At 43.7% G+C, this 16,714-nt stretch overlaps 2 protein-coding genes across 5 annotated transcripts in view; one reads left to right on the forward strand and one right to left on the reverse strand.

Moving 5' to 3' along the window:
• Positions 1 to 7,838, forward strand: part of ldlrad4a (low density lipoprotein receptor class A domain containing 4a) — a gene marked incomplete at its 5' end in the record, with an annotated part of 67,503 nt that extends 59,665 nt beyond the window's left edge. For all 3 annotated transcript variants that reach the window (XM_080837468.1, XM_080837469.1, XM_080837470.1), the window contains 3 exons: positions 2,951 to 3,105; positions 4,926 to 4,979; positions 5,831 to 7,838. In XM_080837468.1, the coding sequence (XP_080693594.1) occupies positions 2,951 to 3,105; positions 4,926 to 4,979; positions 5,831 to 6,424 (803 nt within the window). In that variant the 3' untranslated portion in view covers positions 6,425 to 7,838. The remainder of the gene's footprint in view (positions 1 to 2,950; positions 3,106 to 4,925; positions 4,980 to 5,830) is intronic.
• Positions 7,839 to 11,929: 4,091 nt separating this feature from the next.
• Positions 11,930 to 16,577, reverse strand: fam210aa (family with sequence similarity 210 member Aa). Of its 2 annotated transcripts, none has more exons than XM_080836586.1 (5): positions 16,448 to 16,577; positions 15,969 to 16,039; positions 15,283 to 15,684; positions 14,211 to 14,322; positions 11,930 to 13,486 (listed from the first exon to the last, which is right to left on the reverse strand). In XM_080836586.1, the coding sequence occupies exons 3-5, from the start codon at positions 15,657 to 15,659 to the stop codon at positions 13,187 to 13,189; spliced, it is 789 nt and encodes a 262-aa protein (XP_080692712.1). In that variant the 5' UTR covers positions 15,660 to 15,684; positions 15,969 to 16,039; positions 16,448 to 16,577; the 3' UTR covers positions 11,930 to 13,186. The 2 variants fall into 2 exon arrangements, with proteins under 2 accessions (XP_080692712.1, XP_080692711.1); XM_080836585.1 differs by having other exon boundaries at positions 15,283 to 15,689.
• Between the last annotated feature and the right edge of the window lie 137 nt (positions 16,578 to 16,714).

Below are 16,714 nucleotides of genomic sequence, written 5' to 3' on the forward strand. Positions count from 1 at the left end.
CTGCAGATTGGGCCGGCATTATCTCCAGTGCTGGGTTAACTCCTGGGATGGGTCTGCTCTCTGGTCCCTCCCCTCCAACCTCGCAACAGATGGGGCCTTGTCTCGCAAGCCCTCGCGCCAAGGGAGCCGTGGCAGAGAGCCAGTGCCCACCCTGGACTCCCAGCCCCGACGCCAGTGCCGCTTACCTAACTCTGTCACAACCCGGCCCCCTCGCAGCCTGGCCATGGGCACACAGCGAGAGCGAGAGGGTGGGAGGGAGGGAGGGAGGGAGGGAGAGGAAGAGAAAGATAGAGAGAGAGGGGCAGCCATTACGGAAAGATCCAGTCCAGGGACCAGAAGCATGCTGGCTTGTCCACTTAACTGCACAGTTAGGCTGTTGCTTCGACTAAAAGCCACAGTACCTTGTAGCACATATTTGTTTTTGATGTCTAATACTCTGAATTGTATGTAGTGTCCTGTATGCTATTCAGGTGAAAGTGGTTTGGAAGTGGATCTGTAAATTGTTAGGAATTAGAAGTCACTTCTTGTGAAAAGGCCTAATTCATGTGATATTTGGCACATGATAAGATTTTGTATAATGTAACATATTTCACAAAATGGTTCAAAAAGATGCTCGAACTCTAGCCTCTTGTATACGATCCTGCATTGCCATTGTGAAAGAGCGCCTATAAGGAGACAACGCGTCTGTAGCACTTCACCATCAGATGAGTGAAACTGGGCAGCTCTGACATGTTTGATATTTCCCGCTGCACAGCCAAGCCTGTCAAATATATACATTGTGATTTTTCCAGTGTCTGCTTGGTAAGACCATTTCATGGTTGCGCCGACATCTGGTTTGATAGCCTCTCATTCTCTTGTTTTCTAAGAACTTCTTTGAAAATACTCTTTTCTGCAAAAGTGTGAGAAATGGCGAGAGATCATTAACTGTTCTTTCAGAGAAGAAAGCATTATCATGGCATTTCGGTAAATAGCCCATTGATAGCTTCTTGATGTCAAAACCTGCAAACTGCCTATGATTTTTTTTGGGGGGGGGGGGTCTCCACACACAATTTGGCATTTACTAACCCACAAACAGCAGCAGGCCTTTGAGAAGCTGCTGAGTTTTACTACCTTTTCTTTGTTCATGTTGAGTGGAGCTGAAGCTGAGTCTCACTTTCAGAGCTGCACTGGTCTCTTTCTCTCTCTTCTCTCTCTCTCTTCTCTCTCTCTTCTCTCCTCTCTCTCTCTCTTCTCTCTCTCTCTCTCTTCTCTCTCTCCTCTCGCTCTCTCTTCTCTCCCTCTCTCTCTTCTCTCTCTTCTCTCCCTCTCTCTCTTTCCTCTCTCTCTTCTCTTTTCTCTCTCTCTCTCTCCTTCCATCTGTGTTTTAGGGGCCATTAGAGAGTAGCAAAGGTATGGTTGTGAGTGTGTGGATGTGTGTGAAAGGTGAGAGGGAAGTAGTGTCATGTCTGCCCTCTCTGCTCACACAGAGGACTGTGTGTGTGTGAGTGTGAGTGTGTGTGTCTGTGTATGTGACTGTGTGTGTGTGAGAGCGAGCTCTCTTGAGCTCCATGTCTCAGACGCTCTGTCCTCTCTATGCCCTCACCAGCACACAAAGGCCCCTCTCACAACCAGCAAACTGTAGGCCTAGCATAACCCCTGTATGTGTGTGTGTGTGTGTGTGTCTGTGTGTGTGTGTTCATGTGTGTGCACAAACATCTGTGATTCCTCGTGTGTGTGTGTGTTTGTGTGTGTGTGTGTGTAAGGACAGGCATGCATCTTTTTATGAAGATTGCATACATGCGTGCGTGCGTGGTTATGTGTGAGTAAAAGTTAGTCAATCTGTCTGTGTGTTTGCATATTTGTGTGTATCACAATGCATACCTCTTTTGCGTGTCTGGCGTGCCGAGTGAGCGAGTCGATGGTGGTGACAGTGGTGGTGGGGGGGATGGGGGCCTCAACTGGTGAACAAGCCCTCTTTCAGTGTGCCCAGCCCATCTGGTTTGCAGAGGGGGGGTGCCTGGGTCGAGTTGAGTTGGGGTGGGGTGGGATGGAGTGGTGTGCGGGTGCCTGGGTTCAGTCAGAGAGTCGAGGCCAACCATGTCTGCCCTGCTGGCATGGCCCACCGGCTGGCGGTGCAGACGAACAAAAAGGGTTTTATTGCCATCCGAGGACACTGCAAAAAAGCACACACTTACACACACACACACACACACACATACACTGGACAGTGTGCGATGGATGGATAACACCAAACCCTCCTAATGACATCGCAGCAGCCCATAGCTTAGCTTGTGACGGAGATGAGAAATGCTTGGAGGACGGGGGGAAACAGCAGGGAAGAGGCGGTGAAAAGGAGGCCTTTGCTGGCATTGTTTTTGCAAGTCTCTGAAGATTTGTAGCATTCTCTTTTGTTTATGTGTTTATCTGTTTCATTTTGTTGTTGTTGTTGTTTAGCGTGGGGCGAGACAACATGTATCTTTCATTCAGAGAACGGCCGAGTCGGCAGACAAGGGGGAGGGAGGGAAGCGGGGTGTTACTGATGTAAGAGGGTGTTACGAAAAAGCGAGCCAAAGTTTTCTCGCTGTCTCTCCCTCGAGTGCAAGTTCACCTTAGGTTTCCCCCTCGCTCCATGTGCTGCATGTTGCATCCACAGCCAACCCTATGCTGTTGCTAAACCCCCTCCTGGAAAAAAGTGTTTGGGACAACAGATATTTGGAACAACATGTTATCACATTCTTGTGGATTAGCCAATTACGTCATTTTGCAACTGAGACAGGACTAGGCCACGACTTCTGCTCTCTGACGCCCTCTGCTGGTCAGGCTTGTGTAACTGCGCACCCTCTGTCTGTATGCCTCTGTAGAACATTACCTACATGGTTAACCAAATGAAAAGGAATGTGTTTAGATGTGATTCTTGGATGCATATTTATGATTTCTTTCTCTCTCCCCCCTCCCTCTTCTGTCATTGCAGCTGAACTGGAGTTTGTTCAGATAATAATCATAATTGTGGTGATGACTGTGATGGTAGTTGTGATCATCTGCTTGCTGAACCACTACAGGCTCACAGCCTTGGCCTTCTTTACACGACAAAGTCAGGCCAGACGACGGGAAGAGGCAATGCAGCCGGTAAGACGTGTGTGTGTGTGTGCGCGTGTGTGTGTGTGTGTGTGTGTGTGTGTGTGTGTGTGTGTGTGTGTGTGTGGAAGAGGAAGTGAGTGTTTTACGTGTAGAGAGAGTTTCATCTGGTAACTGTCTTCCTGTTCGTATGCATGGGTGTGGGTCTCTGCATGGAACCCTTAGTTGATGACCAAGAGGAAGTACTTTTTTGAAATGGGGCCTACTGCATGTGTGTCCTATTATGAGCACATGTGCATTATCCAGAGATGACAGTGTGTGCTGGCAAATGGGTATATTCATCCATATGTGTATGTGTATAAACATTTGGCAGCATATGTGTTTTGTTTAATAATGTGTATGCATCTGTTTGTCTGCGTGTGTGTTTGTGTGTGTGTATGTGTTTGGCTGTGCATATGTCCATGTGTTATATCAAATATGTTTTGGGTAATCTGTTTTCATCTGTGTGTGTGTGTGCATATGGTATGTGTAATATGTGTGCGTCTGTGTTTGTGTTCTGTATTTTTGGTAATGGCTATGCATTTGGTGTGTGTTGTCTAATGTCTAAGTCAAACTCTCTGTGTGTGTCTGTGTTGTCTAATGTCTATATACGTACCTGTTTGTGTGTGTTGTCTAATGTCTATGTAACTGTGTGTGTGTGTTGTCTAATGTCTATGTTACTGTGTGTGTGTGTGTGTTGTCTAATGTCTATGTTACTGTGTGTGTGTAAATGTTTGTGTGTGTTGTCTAATGTCTATGTAACTGTGTGTGTGTCTGTGTTGTCTTATGTCTATGTAACTGTGTGTGTGTGTATATGTTTGTGTGTGTTGTCAAATATCTATGTAACTGTGTGTGTGTGTGTGTGTTGTCAAATATCAATGTTACTGTGTGTGTGTGTGTGTGTGTGTTGACAAATATCTTTGTAACTGTGAGATGTTCTTCTCCTGCACCATCTGCTCTCCGTAACTCTCATCTGCACTCGGCATCGCTCCCTCCCTCCCTCTCTCTCTCTCTCTCCCTCTCCCTCTTTCTCTCTGTCTTCCTCTCTCTCTCTCCACTGCCTCATCTGTCTAGACACTCAGACCATTACCTCCCCCCACAGAGATGCATCATGGGAGAGAGACACCGCGCCTGGCGCAGTCTCTGCTCTCATGTATATTGATGAGCTCTGTGCCTGTGTGTGTGTGTGTGTGTGTGTGTGTGTGTGTGTGTGTGTGTGTGTGTGTGTGTGTGTGTGTGTGTGTGTGTGTGTGTGTGTGTGTGTGTGTGTGTGTGTCAGATGTATGAGTGGGGAAGCTGCAAGACCTTTCACCTTCATTATATACACAAACACGCACATTGAGACAGTGACTCCCTCTCTCTCACACACACACGCACCCAAGCACACACACACCTACTCCCCCACTTCCTCACGCCTGAGGTCTCATTGTGCTAGACAAACACATTAACACCTTCAGAAAATAGCCTTTCTAATGAGCCAGTCTATCTTTAATTGTCACTACCTTTATGTCCATTAAAAGACAGAAGTCAGTCTGTAACTCTGCTTCATGCTGGATGTCTGGTGACAGAATTATTTGATGTTCTCTCATTTCCTGCACATATTCCCCCCCCCCCCCAGTGCAGGATGTCTGGGATTGTTTGGTGGTGGTGGTGATGGATATTGTAGTTTTCATCTCACATTCAGTGTTCTGTAGTGTGAAATTCAAGGTCCTGGACTGGTTTTCAAACTCTTCGTAAGATACTCTGAACAAAGAAGCTAACTTTAGTTCCTCTCTCTCTTTCTCTCTCTCTCGCTCGGTTCCTCCCTCGCTCTGTCATTCCTTTCCTCTCAGGAGGGGTGCTCATGGCCGACTGACAGTCTGGTGGCACAACAAGGAGCCACTGAGGTGAGTAGAGCCGATGGAAGGGACGGGGACTCGGCTGTTAAAATGGTACTGGGCAGTGCTCTACACAGAACTCTCTCTCTATATATATATAATATAATTTTGATATTGATTTTTTTTTTTTTTTACATCTGTTCAGGAAAAATTATTTTGGAAGTGTTTGGTATGCAGAAGTGTTTTTGCTATAAAAATGAGCTTCTATTTCATTTCAGTGAAAGCTAATATGAACTTAATAATTAATAATGTTATGTTGACACATTTTCAGTATAAGTTCTGTTTTCACTGTGTGAACATTATAGAAAAGTTATTCATTCATAGCTCAATATTTTAAGTGAACAATGAGTATCAGAGCAGTTTTGTAATCTGAATGAACCCACATGCACAACCAGTTTATTTAACATGATTTGCAGACACTGGGAGAGATTTAATCAGTTGTCAGTTTGTTTTGAATTTTGCAACACATATCGATGAAATCATATCTGAAATAATGGCAGCATAGTGTTAAGACAGCCTTCAGCGCTCCGGCACTTTAGATTCATGGGATTCTAAAGCCATGATCTGGCTGCCTACCTGTGCCTGACTTACTCAGCTAAGAGATGGGAGGACATTTTGGCTGTATTTATTCAGGGAATGCTGACTGGGCACACTGTGTCCTACAGCAGCGTCTTTACAATGCATAGTTCAACTGGCTGTTATCCAGCCACAAATTCTCAAATGCTAATGGTGGTCAAGTTGAATCTAACCACTTTGTGCCTGTCTCTCTCTCTTCCTTATTTCTCTGTCTCTCTCTCTCTCTCGCTCTCTCTCTCTCTCTCTCTCTCCTCTCTCTCTCTCCTCTTTTTCTCTTTTTTCAGGTGATGTACGGGCCACGTACGCAGGAGCGCTTCAACCCCCCCTCCTTTATGCAAAGGGACCGATTCTGCCGCTTCCAGCCCACCTACCCCTACCTGCAGCAGGACATCGACCTGCCGCCCACCATCTGTCTGTCGGACGGCGAGGAGCTGCCCCCCTACAAGGGGCCCTGCACCCTGCAGCTGCGTGACCCCGAACAGCAGCTGGAGCTGAGCCGGGCCTCGGTGCGCGCGCCCCCCAACCGGACCATTTTCGACAGCGACCTCATAGACGTTTACGTGCACGGCGGCGGTGGAGGCACGGGCCCGCGGCCCCCCAGCAGCAACTCGGGCAAGAGCGCCTCCAGCGCCCGCATGGAGGGCCCACCGCCCACCTACAGCGAGGTTATGGGTCAGATGCAAGGTCAAGGGTCGTCTGCCTTCCTCCACCAACACAGCAATAACGCGCCGCCCTCCGCCCAGCGAACCGCCGCGCCCTCGCCACAGCCGCCGCCACCGCCAGTGGTCGTGGGTATCAGAGTCGGGCACCAGCAGACTGGTAGCAGCAGCGTTAGCACAACGGTGCCCGGCAAGGCAAAGGATAGCCGACGGGACTGATCCCTCCCTTCCACTCACACACACACACACAAACACACACATGCGCGTATATACTCCCTTACAACACATGGCGGTGAGAGACACTGGGAGGCCGAGAGAGTGGGGAAAACTGAGAAAGACAAAATGAAAGCGAGAGAAAGAGAGAGCGAGGGAGACTGAAAGAGAGAGCAAGTGAGATGTGGCACTCTCTAGGACTGCCTCCTCCCCAACGCTCCCCTTGCACAAAATGAACAGAATTGAGGAACCAAGCTTACAAATTATTATTTTTTGTATGTTTCTCTTTTTTTTGCTAGAACTGTGGGCCTTGTGTGGATGTTTTTTGGCTTAATAGCTCATTTTATTTCTGTTTGTTGTCTGTTTTTTGTATGCTTACCTTTATTTAAAAGAGAAAAAAAAAGATTGTTGGCACAGACATTTGCTTGAAAGGCCTAATGGGCCATAGGATTAAGAAGTTTGTCTTTTTTTTTCTTCCTTCGTTCGTTCTACTTTTTTTCCGCTTTTGGGATCTGTGCACAGACGATTATTCGAGTTCCAAAATTTGAGTGCCATGATTCACACAGGAGTGAAACCACCAGGGGATGTGATGGGACAAAAAAAAACGTAAAAATTAAGTTGCGCTAACTTACTGTTTATAGAGAAGAGTGTAAGGCTACCTTTCGTTTGGTTGATCTCGTGCATCGCTCCCCTAAAGGTCTTTTTTTAACAAGCAACTAAGCATTTTGCTTTCCTTTTCTCTTCTTTCTGTTATCTATATAAAAAAAAAACGGATGGGGATAGAGAACTTTGATCCAGCCTAAATCTATACACAACTGAACCGCAAAATGGCACTTAAGGGGTTAACGAAATCTGTTCAAATGTCCATTTCTCTTTCTCTGAACAACTGAAATATACAAGCACGGAGTCTTTGGATGGAAGTCATGATACACACACATGCATCGCTTTCATCCTGTCAAGTAGCACTTTATACTTCCTGTCACCTCAGAGTTGTCGTTGGGTCCAAGAGCAGGGGACTTGTGGGAAATGTAGTCTTATGCACACCCTTTCACCCACTGTCATGTGTGTGCTTTTCTTTAATCAAAATATTGGTTTGCTTTAGAGGGATCACAAGACACCCCGGGCCACCACTATCCAGTAGGTCATATACGAATCTTCTCCAATTATGTCCACCTGTTACTTTCAGTTAGGCAGTCCTCATGCTTACTCTGTGATACATTTAGTGATCGGTAAGAGAGGTGTGTGAAAGATGCCTATTATTTGTGTAGGTTTGATCGAGGGATGTGCCCAAAATGGTGTCACCCACAGATCGTACATCAGACACATTCCCTTGTTGCTTTTCCTTCAGTCTGTCTGTTTGTTGGAAGAGACTGATTATTTGTCGTTTTTTAGCTTTGCATGTGAGGAGACCATCAAGAGACACAGACAGGTGAGGGGGGGGGGGGGGGGGGGCAACGGAAGAGAAAAGACCAACATACTTGTTTATGATTGTTAAGCCTAGGTGATGATTGTGGACTGGATGGTGTGGATATGTGACCTGATGCTTGGAGAAGGACAAGTCTGAGTTGACTCGAAAAAGGAACAAGAATTTCAAAGAACAAACATTCACCCAGAACACATAGAATGAAAGTAAGGTGTGTCCCATCGAATGCCAAGAGAAATGTGTGCGTGTGTGTGCGTGCGTGCATGTGTGTTTTGTTTTGTTTTCCTTCTCTGTCTTGATTTCCTCTGACTTTGTACTGTTTGTTTTTCATTGTCCCACATAATGCCCATGTCTGCCACCTACGGAATGCTTTCAGACACGCTGATTGTTTTGGATCTGTACTTTGAGAACCACTGGTCTTGGGCTTCCAATCGAGGAAAAAAGAAGGCCCAGAGAAAAAAAGAAATTTTATCAAAGCTGAGGGTATTTATTTTGTTTATGAAGTATTTATTTGTATGTAAAACCTTTTGAGACGAGTGGGGTATTTTTTTCTCCCTTTTCGATGGCAAGGCCACTTTTGGGATATTGCTGTAGGCATAAATACAGGTAAAAGCTCCTGCATTGTTTAAAAAAAAAAAAGATTTTGATAAATGACGTTCCCAATTTTTTTTTCCCCTCCCACCATCATTGACAAAAAAAATCATTTTCTCCTCACCTTTTTTTTAACCCTCAAGTCATACTTAGGAAAGCCTGGTTTTTGCTCCGTAAACAGACTGCCTCCTCTTTGGTTCTCCTTCCTTCCTTTCCACTCATTCTAAGCCTCGCAGTTTGAGTTTGTCTGTTTGTGTGTTTTCGCTGCTGCTCTGCGCTGCTACTGCTGCTGCTGCTGTCGTCGTTCGGATGTCCCACATGTAGCCCTGTCTCCGCTTTCGCCCCTCCCCCCCGCTCCCTCATACCTCTTAAGTAATTTAGTCTACACCTTATTTAGAGCGAGAACTAGCTCTCACGTATGTTTGTCTCGTATGTCGTCTCTTCTCCTCATTTATCATTCTTTTAAATGTTCCCTCAAACAGGGAGTTTGTATTTTTTTTATTTTCTACAAATGTTTTTTTTTTTTTTTATGTTTGTCAACCCCAGAGATGTTTGCATGTTGTCGTCGTTGATAGAATTACGTGAGCAAATTCGGTGCCTAATGGTCATGTTTGAGCAGACATAGGAACCCACTTGCACTCAAAAAAAGCCCCCACCTTTGTTGTGCCTCACTTTCAACGGTGCTTTTTTCAGTAGTTTGACTCTGTTTATTTGTACGGTGCTGTATATAACTTGAATATATTATGCACATATCCTACCCAATGGGTAGACAACCACAAGAGAACATGTTAATACTGTAATATAATGTATAGATGATATTAAAAAGAAAAATTTAACACGGTGGCATCGAGTTTTGTGAATGCCCTACAATTGTGCTTTGTCTTTTTGTAAAAACAGAGTAAAGTTTGCAAAAATAATGCTACGATATGGTCACATAATGAATACGAAAAATACTTCTTATATTTTTTCCTATACAGTAAATGCAAATCTGTTATGTGATGAAAACAAATATTCTGATATAAGGCAGTTGCTTTTGTTACTTCCAGAGAATAATTATCAATGCCAGCGCTTGCCATTTATTTATTTGACCTTTTTTGTGACTGCTAGCTGTTTGGACTTGTATTAACCACGCTCGAACTACAGCAAAAAGACAAAAAAAGAAGAAAAAAAATTACACAAAATCTATGAATGAATTGTACCATAGCTGATGGAATCTAAAATCTTTATAAAAAAGGACATGGCATGGGATTGAGGAAGGACTTCTTGTGAGATGGTGGACAATATCACAAAAAGTTCAGAGGGCTGGTTTCACCCTTTTTTGGTTCTGATGGATTTCTGAACCAGCCTCTCCACAAAAAGGGATTTAGGTGATGCAAGACATACAGTAGTCAACAGGTTTTTTTTATTAGTTTATTTTATATTTTATTTTACACATAATCATGTCATGTGTGATGTGTAAACAAGCACTGCAATTACCTTTTGTGCGAATGACCCACAGTCCATTACTGATACTGTGCATGTTCATTTGTTCATTTCCTCTGAACTTTTTTTGTTGTTGTTGTCACAACCTTTCTCCATCAAAGGTTTCTTTCGTTATCTTTCTTATTAATACCAGGCTGTTGCATTTCCTTTATACAAGCTTGAATGAACGATACACATGCTGTCCGAATGGTGTGGTTCTTCTCTCCAATTCCATGGGTCAAAAGATTTTGTTTTCCGGAAAACAGAAAGAAACCGAAAATCACAGTGTTGTGTTTTGCCTATTTGCCTTCATCATCATTATCACCACCACCATCATCATCATCATTATCAGTCATCATCTCTCACTACAGGACCATATCCAACCTGGACTGAAAATAAAAACATTTCTGCTTTCTCTGCCAGAAGGAAACCAGTGACTGAGGAGCCACTGCAGTGTTCTTATGCCTTTTATTATTAATATTGATTATTATTATTAATTATTATTAAAGCAATTGTGATGTCATCCGTTTGCAGCCTGAGGTTTGTCACTGCAATACTTTTACAGGAAAAGGTGACTTTAAAAAATATAAAAAAATGGAGAGAGAAAAAAATAAAACTGTTGCTCGAAGTACTGTTGTAGTCCTTCATGAAACAATTCCATGCTTGTTCTTTCGCTGTGATAAAATGGCTAGAGAGCGATTAAAGTTGGGAAAAAATAACTATTAGAATGGGTGTCTTTTGTTCTTTCTGTGTGTGTGTGTATGAATGTGTGTGTGTGTGTGTGTGTGAGTGTGAGTAATCCAAAGCCACATACAAGTGAGGAACAGCAATCAAGTTTCAGTAAATTAGGAGACGTTGGTCCTATATGTATTCAATATGACAAAGTGTAAAGAGATCAGGTAATGTGGTGCAGAGTAAATGCAAGTTAGGCATGTTTGAGTGTTAAGAAAGGAGGTGCTTTTGGAAGAGATAAGTCTTCAAGAGATTTTTGGAGATAGAGATGAATTCCCCTGAGAGCATTTAGTAGCTCGTTTCACCACCAGGGAACCACAAGCAAGAACAGTCTGGACTGATATTGCCTTGTGTGTAGGGCTAGCAATGCCATATGAAGTTCCTTGGAGGAACGTGGTGGCCGAGAAGGCACACAAACCTGTACACGTTTTCAAGTTGAGTCCAAGTAGATGGGTGCAGACCCAGACGTCACTCTAGGAAACCATTAGTGACTTGAATTTGATTTAGGCGGCCATGGGTAGCCAGTGGAGGTCAATGTGCAGCATAGTGACATATGCCCACTTTAGGTTGATCGAAAAACAGTCACACCATGTCCTGGACCATTTGTTAGGGAAGACCCACTAGGAGAGCATTGCAGTGGTCAGGGCGGGAGATAGCCATTGTCTGTAGAAAGAGCTGGGTGGCATACTGAGTAAGGTATGAAAGGAAAGGATTCATGGAAGACACAAAAACTCTCAGTGAAAAGTATAAACACATAGAATTACATAAAGTGATCTTTCAGAGAACCCAAAATATGAACTACCCTCTACAAGAGATGTCAGTGGTTAGTAATGGTCAAAACATTCTGATGAGCACCTAGTCTTGATATAACAGAAGGGAAAGAATCAACACTATTAATAACTAGTGAGTGAATTAGCAAGATGACATTTTATGTGACTATATAAGATTAATTCAGAACCTCAGTACTGCATCTCCAGGACCTTGTGAAACTCAAAGGTTACGGGGCTGTTTTCTTCAGGCCCAAGAGAGCTTTCCCAAACGCTCTCATGGCTCACAACAGGTGTTCATTTGTGGGTCGACTCTGCCATTTATCGCTCCAGTCATTGCTCCTTGGACTCAAATGAATAAGGGCTTTAGAAAGGACCCCCAAGCAATGATAAACTCTCGCTATCGATTGAATCTTCGCTAAGTGTGTTGTCTGGGTTCCTGAATGAAACCTATGTCCTGAAAAGGCCACTCTTTTCACAATCTCACCCGGCCTTGTATGTGTCAGCTGTCGGCATCAAGAAGGAAACAGAAGAAGCTTTTGTTCATTGCTGATCTTTATTTAGTCAGGACAGACCACATTCACCTGAACAGATCCCTCAATGGCAAAGTGTCAGCTGGATGGAACACCTTTGGGCCAAGGCTAGATCAGCTGCCAAATCTAAGCAATGGCCCAGTCTCTCATAGGCAAACCCACTAGAGGGGGGTATGGGTCACAAAAATGGTAAGACTGACTTAAACTGACTGAAATAAATAATCGATTTATTTGTCAGGAGGTGGAGACAAAATGACAAACAAACAGACACAGAAGGCTGAGAAATCAAAGGCTAGGCAAGAAATTGAAGGCTGGGTTGCCCTAACAGCATCAGTGTAACACCATTTTGCCACAACTAAATCAACACTTGTGATCATGAGCCTTTAAATGGCATTAAGGGAAAAACAGAATACAAATTAGGCTACAACGAAAGACAATGTTGAGTTGTCCATAGTTCGAAGCCTGCAGAGAATAACTGTTGCAATAAAGAAAAAACAAATCATGTCACTAAATATACATTTACTTGTTAAATTAAAGATCTGATAGAACTTCTGTAGTAAATGGATTTACCACTCCTCTTTTATAACATTTAAGAGATAAGCAATCTACTGCACATCGTTTACCTAAACTAATTCTGTAAAATTTAAAGTTTAATTCTGATTTATATGATTTTTGTATGACTGGGATATTTTCACTATAGGGCCGTTTGCACTAACTTGACCCAAATGGGACTCAATGGGTTTCTTAATGTTCAGACTGTCACAGCACACAACAAAACTCATCATCTGGTTCCATACATTAGTCACTCTCTTAACTCAAATACAAATACAAAACAAAAATAATTATTTGAATTTCAAAACATTTCTGAGGACAATAGCACTTGTGCCTGCTCAAGGGCAGGAAAACTCTGAAATGTATCAGGACCCTGACAGACCCGTGTCTAAACACTATAGCTAAATGGTGACCATGAAAGCATTTCCAAAGAACGAGATGCAGGATTCAAGAGATGGAGAATCTTATCAACATGACTTTTTGAAAGCACATGTTGCAATTCCTCAGGACAGAGTTCAAAATTCTTTCCAAAACCTCTCGAGGGAGCAGCGACTTTGCAGTGGACAAATCTGTGTGTGTCTGTGTGCCTGTGTGGTGTGTGACTATTGTTTACTTCGAGGCATCTGATTCAGTCTTTAGTGCCAAGTTCCATAGCCTTCTGTTATTTTTAGCATGGCCTTCCACAGGCCAGCAAAACAAAAACGGACACCTAGTCGATTTTCTTACGAAAAGACACTTTGTCTTTGGTCTCTTGCAGTCTCTCGGAGATCTTCCCCTTGGTTTCTTCCATCCTTTCGGACAAGCGATCCTTGGTCTCCTCCATTTTTTCGGAGAAGCGATCCTTGGTCTCCTCCATTTTCTCGGACCAGATCTCTTTTGTTTCCTCCATCTTCTCCTGGAGGTATTCTTTGACTGGCGGAGGGGTGGAGAGGTAGCCATACTGCCGCAGATACTTCACCGAGAGTGACGTTCCACCCAAGGTCACAGTGTATCTCGCTGGTGTGGCAATCTGCACCAGACCGAGGGAACATTGAAAAGATCAACACAAGACTCTAAGCCCTTTTCTGCTCCAACCCAAAAATAGAACCCCGCACATTTCTCTCAGCGCTAAAAATTATTTTGGGTTCACATTTGTCTTGGATAAACTTCTGAACATTTTTTTTTTTTTTTTACATTTGATGGAACTGCAAAATAGTTATTCAACTGTTATATAGGGGACTGATGGAACTGGAAACATTGCTATTCTGTTGTAGTGAGACATTGACTCCTTATTTTGTATCTGCAACTCACTGGATGTGTGTACTCTGTCTGTCTCTCCCTAAGCAAATGACATGTGACCCCCTTCCCCCTCTTCCTGCTAGAATCCTTTAGAATTTCCTTTGTATCCTGGTATCAATCCCCCCCCCCCATAGGTGAACCCCCCACTGTCTCCCCCCCTTCCTCTCACCTAAAGGGTGTGGCCCTCCCCTCTCCTTTTGTACTGTAACCTGACTGAAATGTATAAATGCCTACACATTCTGCTATCAGGTAGGCCTTTCTCTAAGCAGCAGCTGGGAGGGGGACTCCATGCTGAAATAAACCTACAGACACATGACTTCGTCCTCCGGTCCATTCTTCAACTTTAGCGTGCTTATTAATATTCTGTCACATTGCTGCGGCCATCTGAGCCTGACCTATTACTATTTGTTAACAAACCTCAGACTAGATGTTCAAAAATGCAATTTTAGCCTTACCTTGTACAACGCGTATGCGGTTAGAGCGTAGCCACTTTGAGAATTTTCTAGAAGTTTAATAAGCCTGTCGGGAAATCCAACAACCTCCAGAAATGGCACTACATTCACTCCCCTGTTGATGCATAATAAGGATTATCATTTCTCTGTTCCTGTCTTCTTGAGAGAGGCTTTGTTCCTACATACTTTAAGGATTACATAACAACTTCACCATCCTAGCACAGACAGTCATACATATTAAAGCTGTAAAATATGTAAAAAATCCTCTTTATCACTTTTTCTCATCAGGTACAGGAAGTGACTAACAACACAGTTGCTGCCACTGAACAATATACAGCTTTGCATCTCCTCAAGGATCTCAAGTGAAGAGGAAGTGTAAATGGAATCGTACACTAAGACTTCATATAATCTAACATCTCTCTATCTAAGGTTTATTTCTTTTGCATGGAATTCACGAACCTCTGCCATCCCATTCATACCATATTTAAACTGACTGTGTTATGCAATAATGTATTACAGTGAAATTGGAGTTGTTACACCAAATTGCTCTCCTTCATTGGGTGGCACCAGTTAAGCCCCATATTAATAAACCTAAGGGGTTGGGAGGAAATGCTTTGACAAAAGTGTGCATTCTCAGGAATAATGAGTTCCTCCTGTTACTTTATTATCTGTGCTCCACTCTAATTGTGTTGCCGATGTGACCACACTCACAGCATTAAGTTCCTGTAGCATCTTCCCAGACAGTTGTGTTTTTCAAGCCTGTCTGCCCCAGATAAGCCCTGACACGATTAAGGAGTAAACTTTGTGCCAGTTACCGCATGTCACTAGGTACTCAAGGAAGAGGTGAGCAGTAAAAAAAAAAAAAAGCCAATTAGCTACTTAGGGCCTCAGGAGGTACGGTATCATTAAGCTGAGGGGCCAGAGAGCGCTGCCTACACACTTCCATGGCAAAGCCATTAAGCGGCACGTCGCACAAAGTGAAAGACAAAGCAAGCTTTCTCCAAAACAACTCTGAGATTAGCAATAAACCGCCTAGACTGCTTAACTTTTATGAGGTAATCAGGCTCCTACTTACTTCATGGCAGCGTAGTAAAATGTCCCAAACCACATTGAGGATGTCAGGAGGTGCAGAGGTATCATCACCTTGCCGTATTGCTTGAAGGTCCTCTTAAATCTCTGCACCAAGCCAATGGACTTGTCCTGCAGAGGGTCTATTTCGTGCTCCTCCTGTTCAGAAGGCTTCCCGGGCTGCTCAGCCCCACCTGGGTTAGCTTTCTGCTGGGCTGAAGTCCACATCGCCGCTGATGTGTTTAAATAGCGAGGGCTGGAGTTTAGCCTGGGTGGGTCCCAGGGTCTGGTCAGGGGCCTGCTGTTCTGGGAGGGATGTCCCAGGAGCAGGCGGTGCAAGGCAGCAGCCTGCCTCATAGCTCTAGCGTACAAGTACCTCTGCATTCTCCTCTGCTGCCGCTTCCAGTCTCTGCCCTGGCAAGAAACAAGTGTTGGCCATTTACAGTCCACATGTTGTAAGGGTGCAGATATATTTCACACACAGAAACTTAAGTAAAACATTTCGGCAAGGAAACTGGGTCAGCAAAGTCACGGAGTGGTGAAAAAAGGCAACCACTGCCAAATGTTATTTTGCAGTCTTTTTTTTGGTCAAAATCAAAAGGACAAAAGAAGCCCTCTTAGAAGTACTTTTCAAGCGATGTTATATAAACAATACAAAAAGATACTCACAGTCAATTCATTTGAGATCCATACCTTTATGAAATGATGACTCAAAGACGTTCCAGAAACTGGAAAGATGACATTCCACACGTGAGGGCTTTATCCTGCACAACATAAACAATTAGGAAAACTAAATTCAAACATTCAGATATAACGTACAGCCTATATTCAAAGAAAGATTGCCTGGTTTGACTACCTAAATTAGCCTGATAACATCCACACCAACTGCTAACATAATTCTAACTTGCAGCAAATAAACAAGCAACTCTGACGGTCAAGGCTGGACATGTCTAGCCAGAAAAAGAACGTTCAGCCAAATAAACACAGCTATCCTGACCCTGGCCAATATACTGACGACAGACAAGCGACGGACAACGCTGTCTGGCCTCAAACTTAGATCTGTCATTTAGCTGACTAACGCTGCTGTTACTGACTAGCAATAGCTAGCGGACCACCAGTACTTTAGTCATCAGCTACGAACATAAATACAAATGTATATTTTAACCACATACGTGCATGAGATAATGTTGGAGTGGTCATTCCATTGCAGCAAATAAAAAAAACAACTAACAGGACATGTCCTTCTGTCATTCACTAGGAGAATTGCACGTAGGACGCGCACACATTACACATGGACCCATGACACGCAGTGCAGATATGGAGATGTAGTGTTTTCTCGTCATGGTTTCAGTGGTTCGCTATATTATTCTGTTGTGTAGAACTACATTTCCCAATTGAATTTACCAAACGGAAACGTTCCGGGTGTCCACGACATGTTT

Source organism: Sprattus sprattus, assembly GCF_963457725.1.
Source record: "Sprattus sprattus genome assembly, chromosome: 4".
In the NCBI taxonomy this organism is placed as follows: Eukaryota; Metazoa; Chordata; class Actinopteri; order Clupeiformes; family Clupeidae; genus Sprattus; species Sprattus sprattus.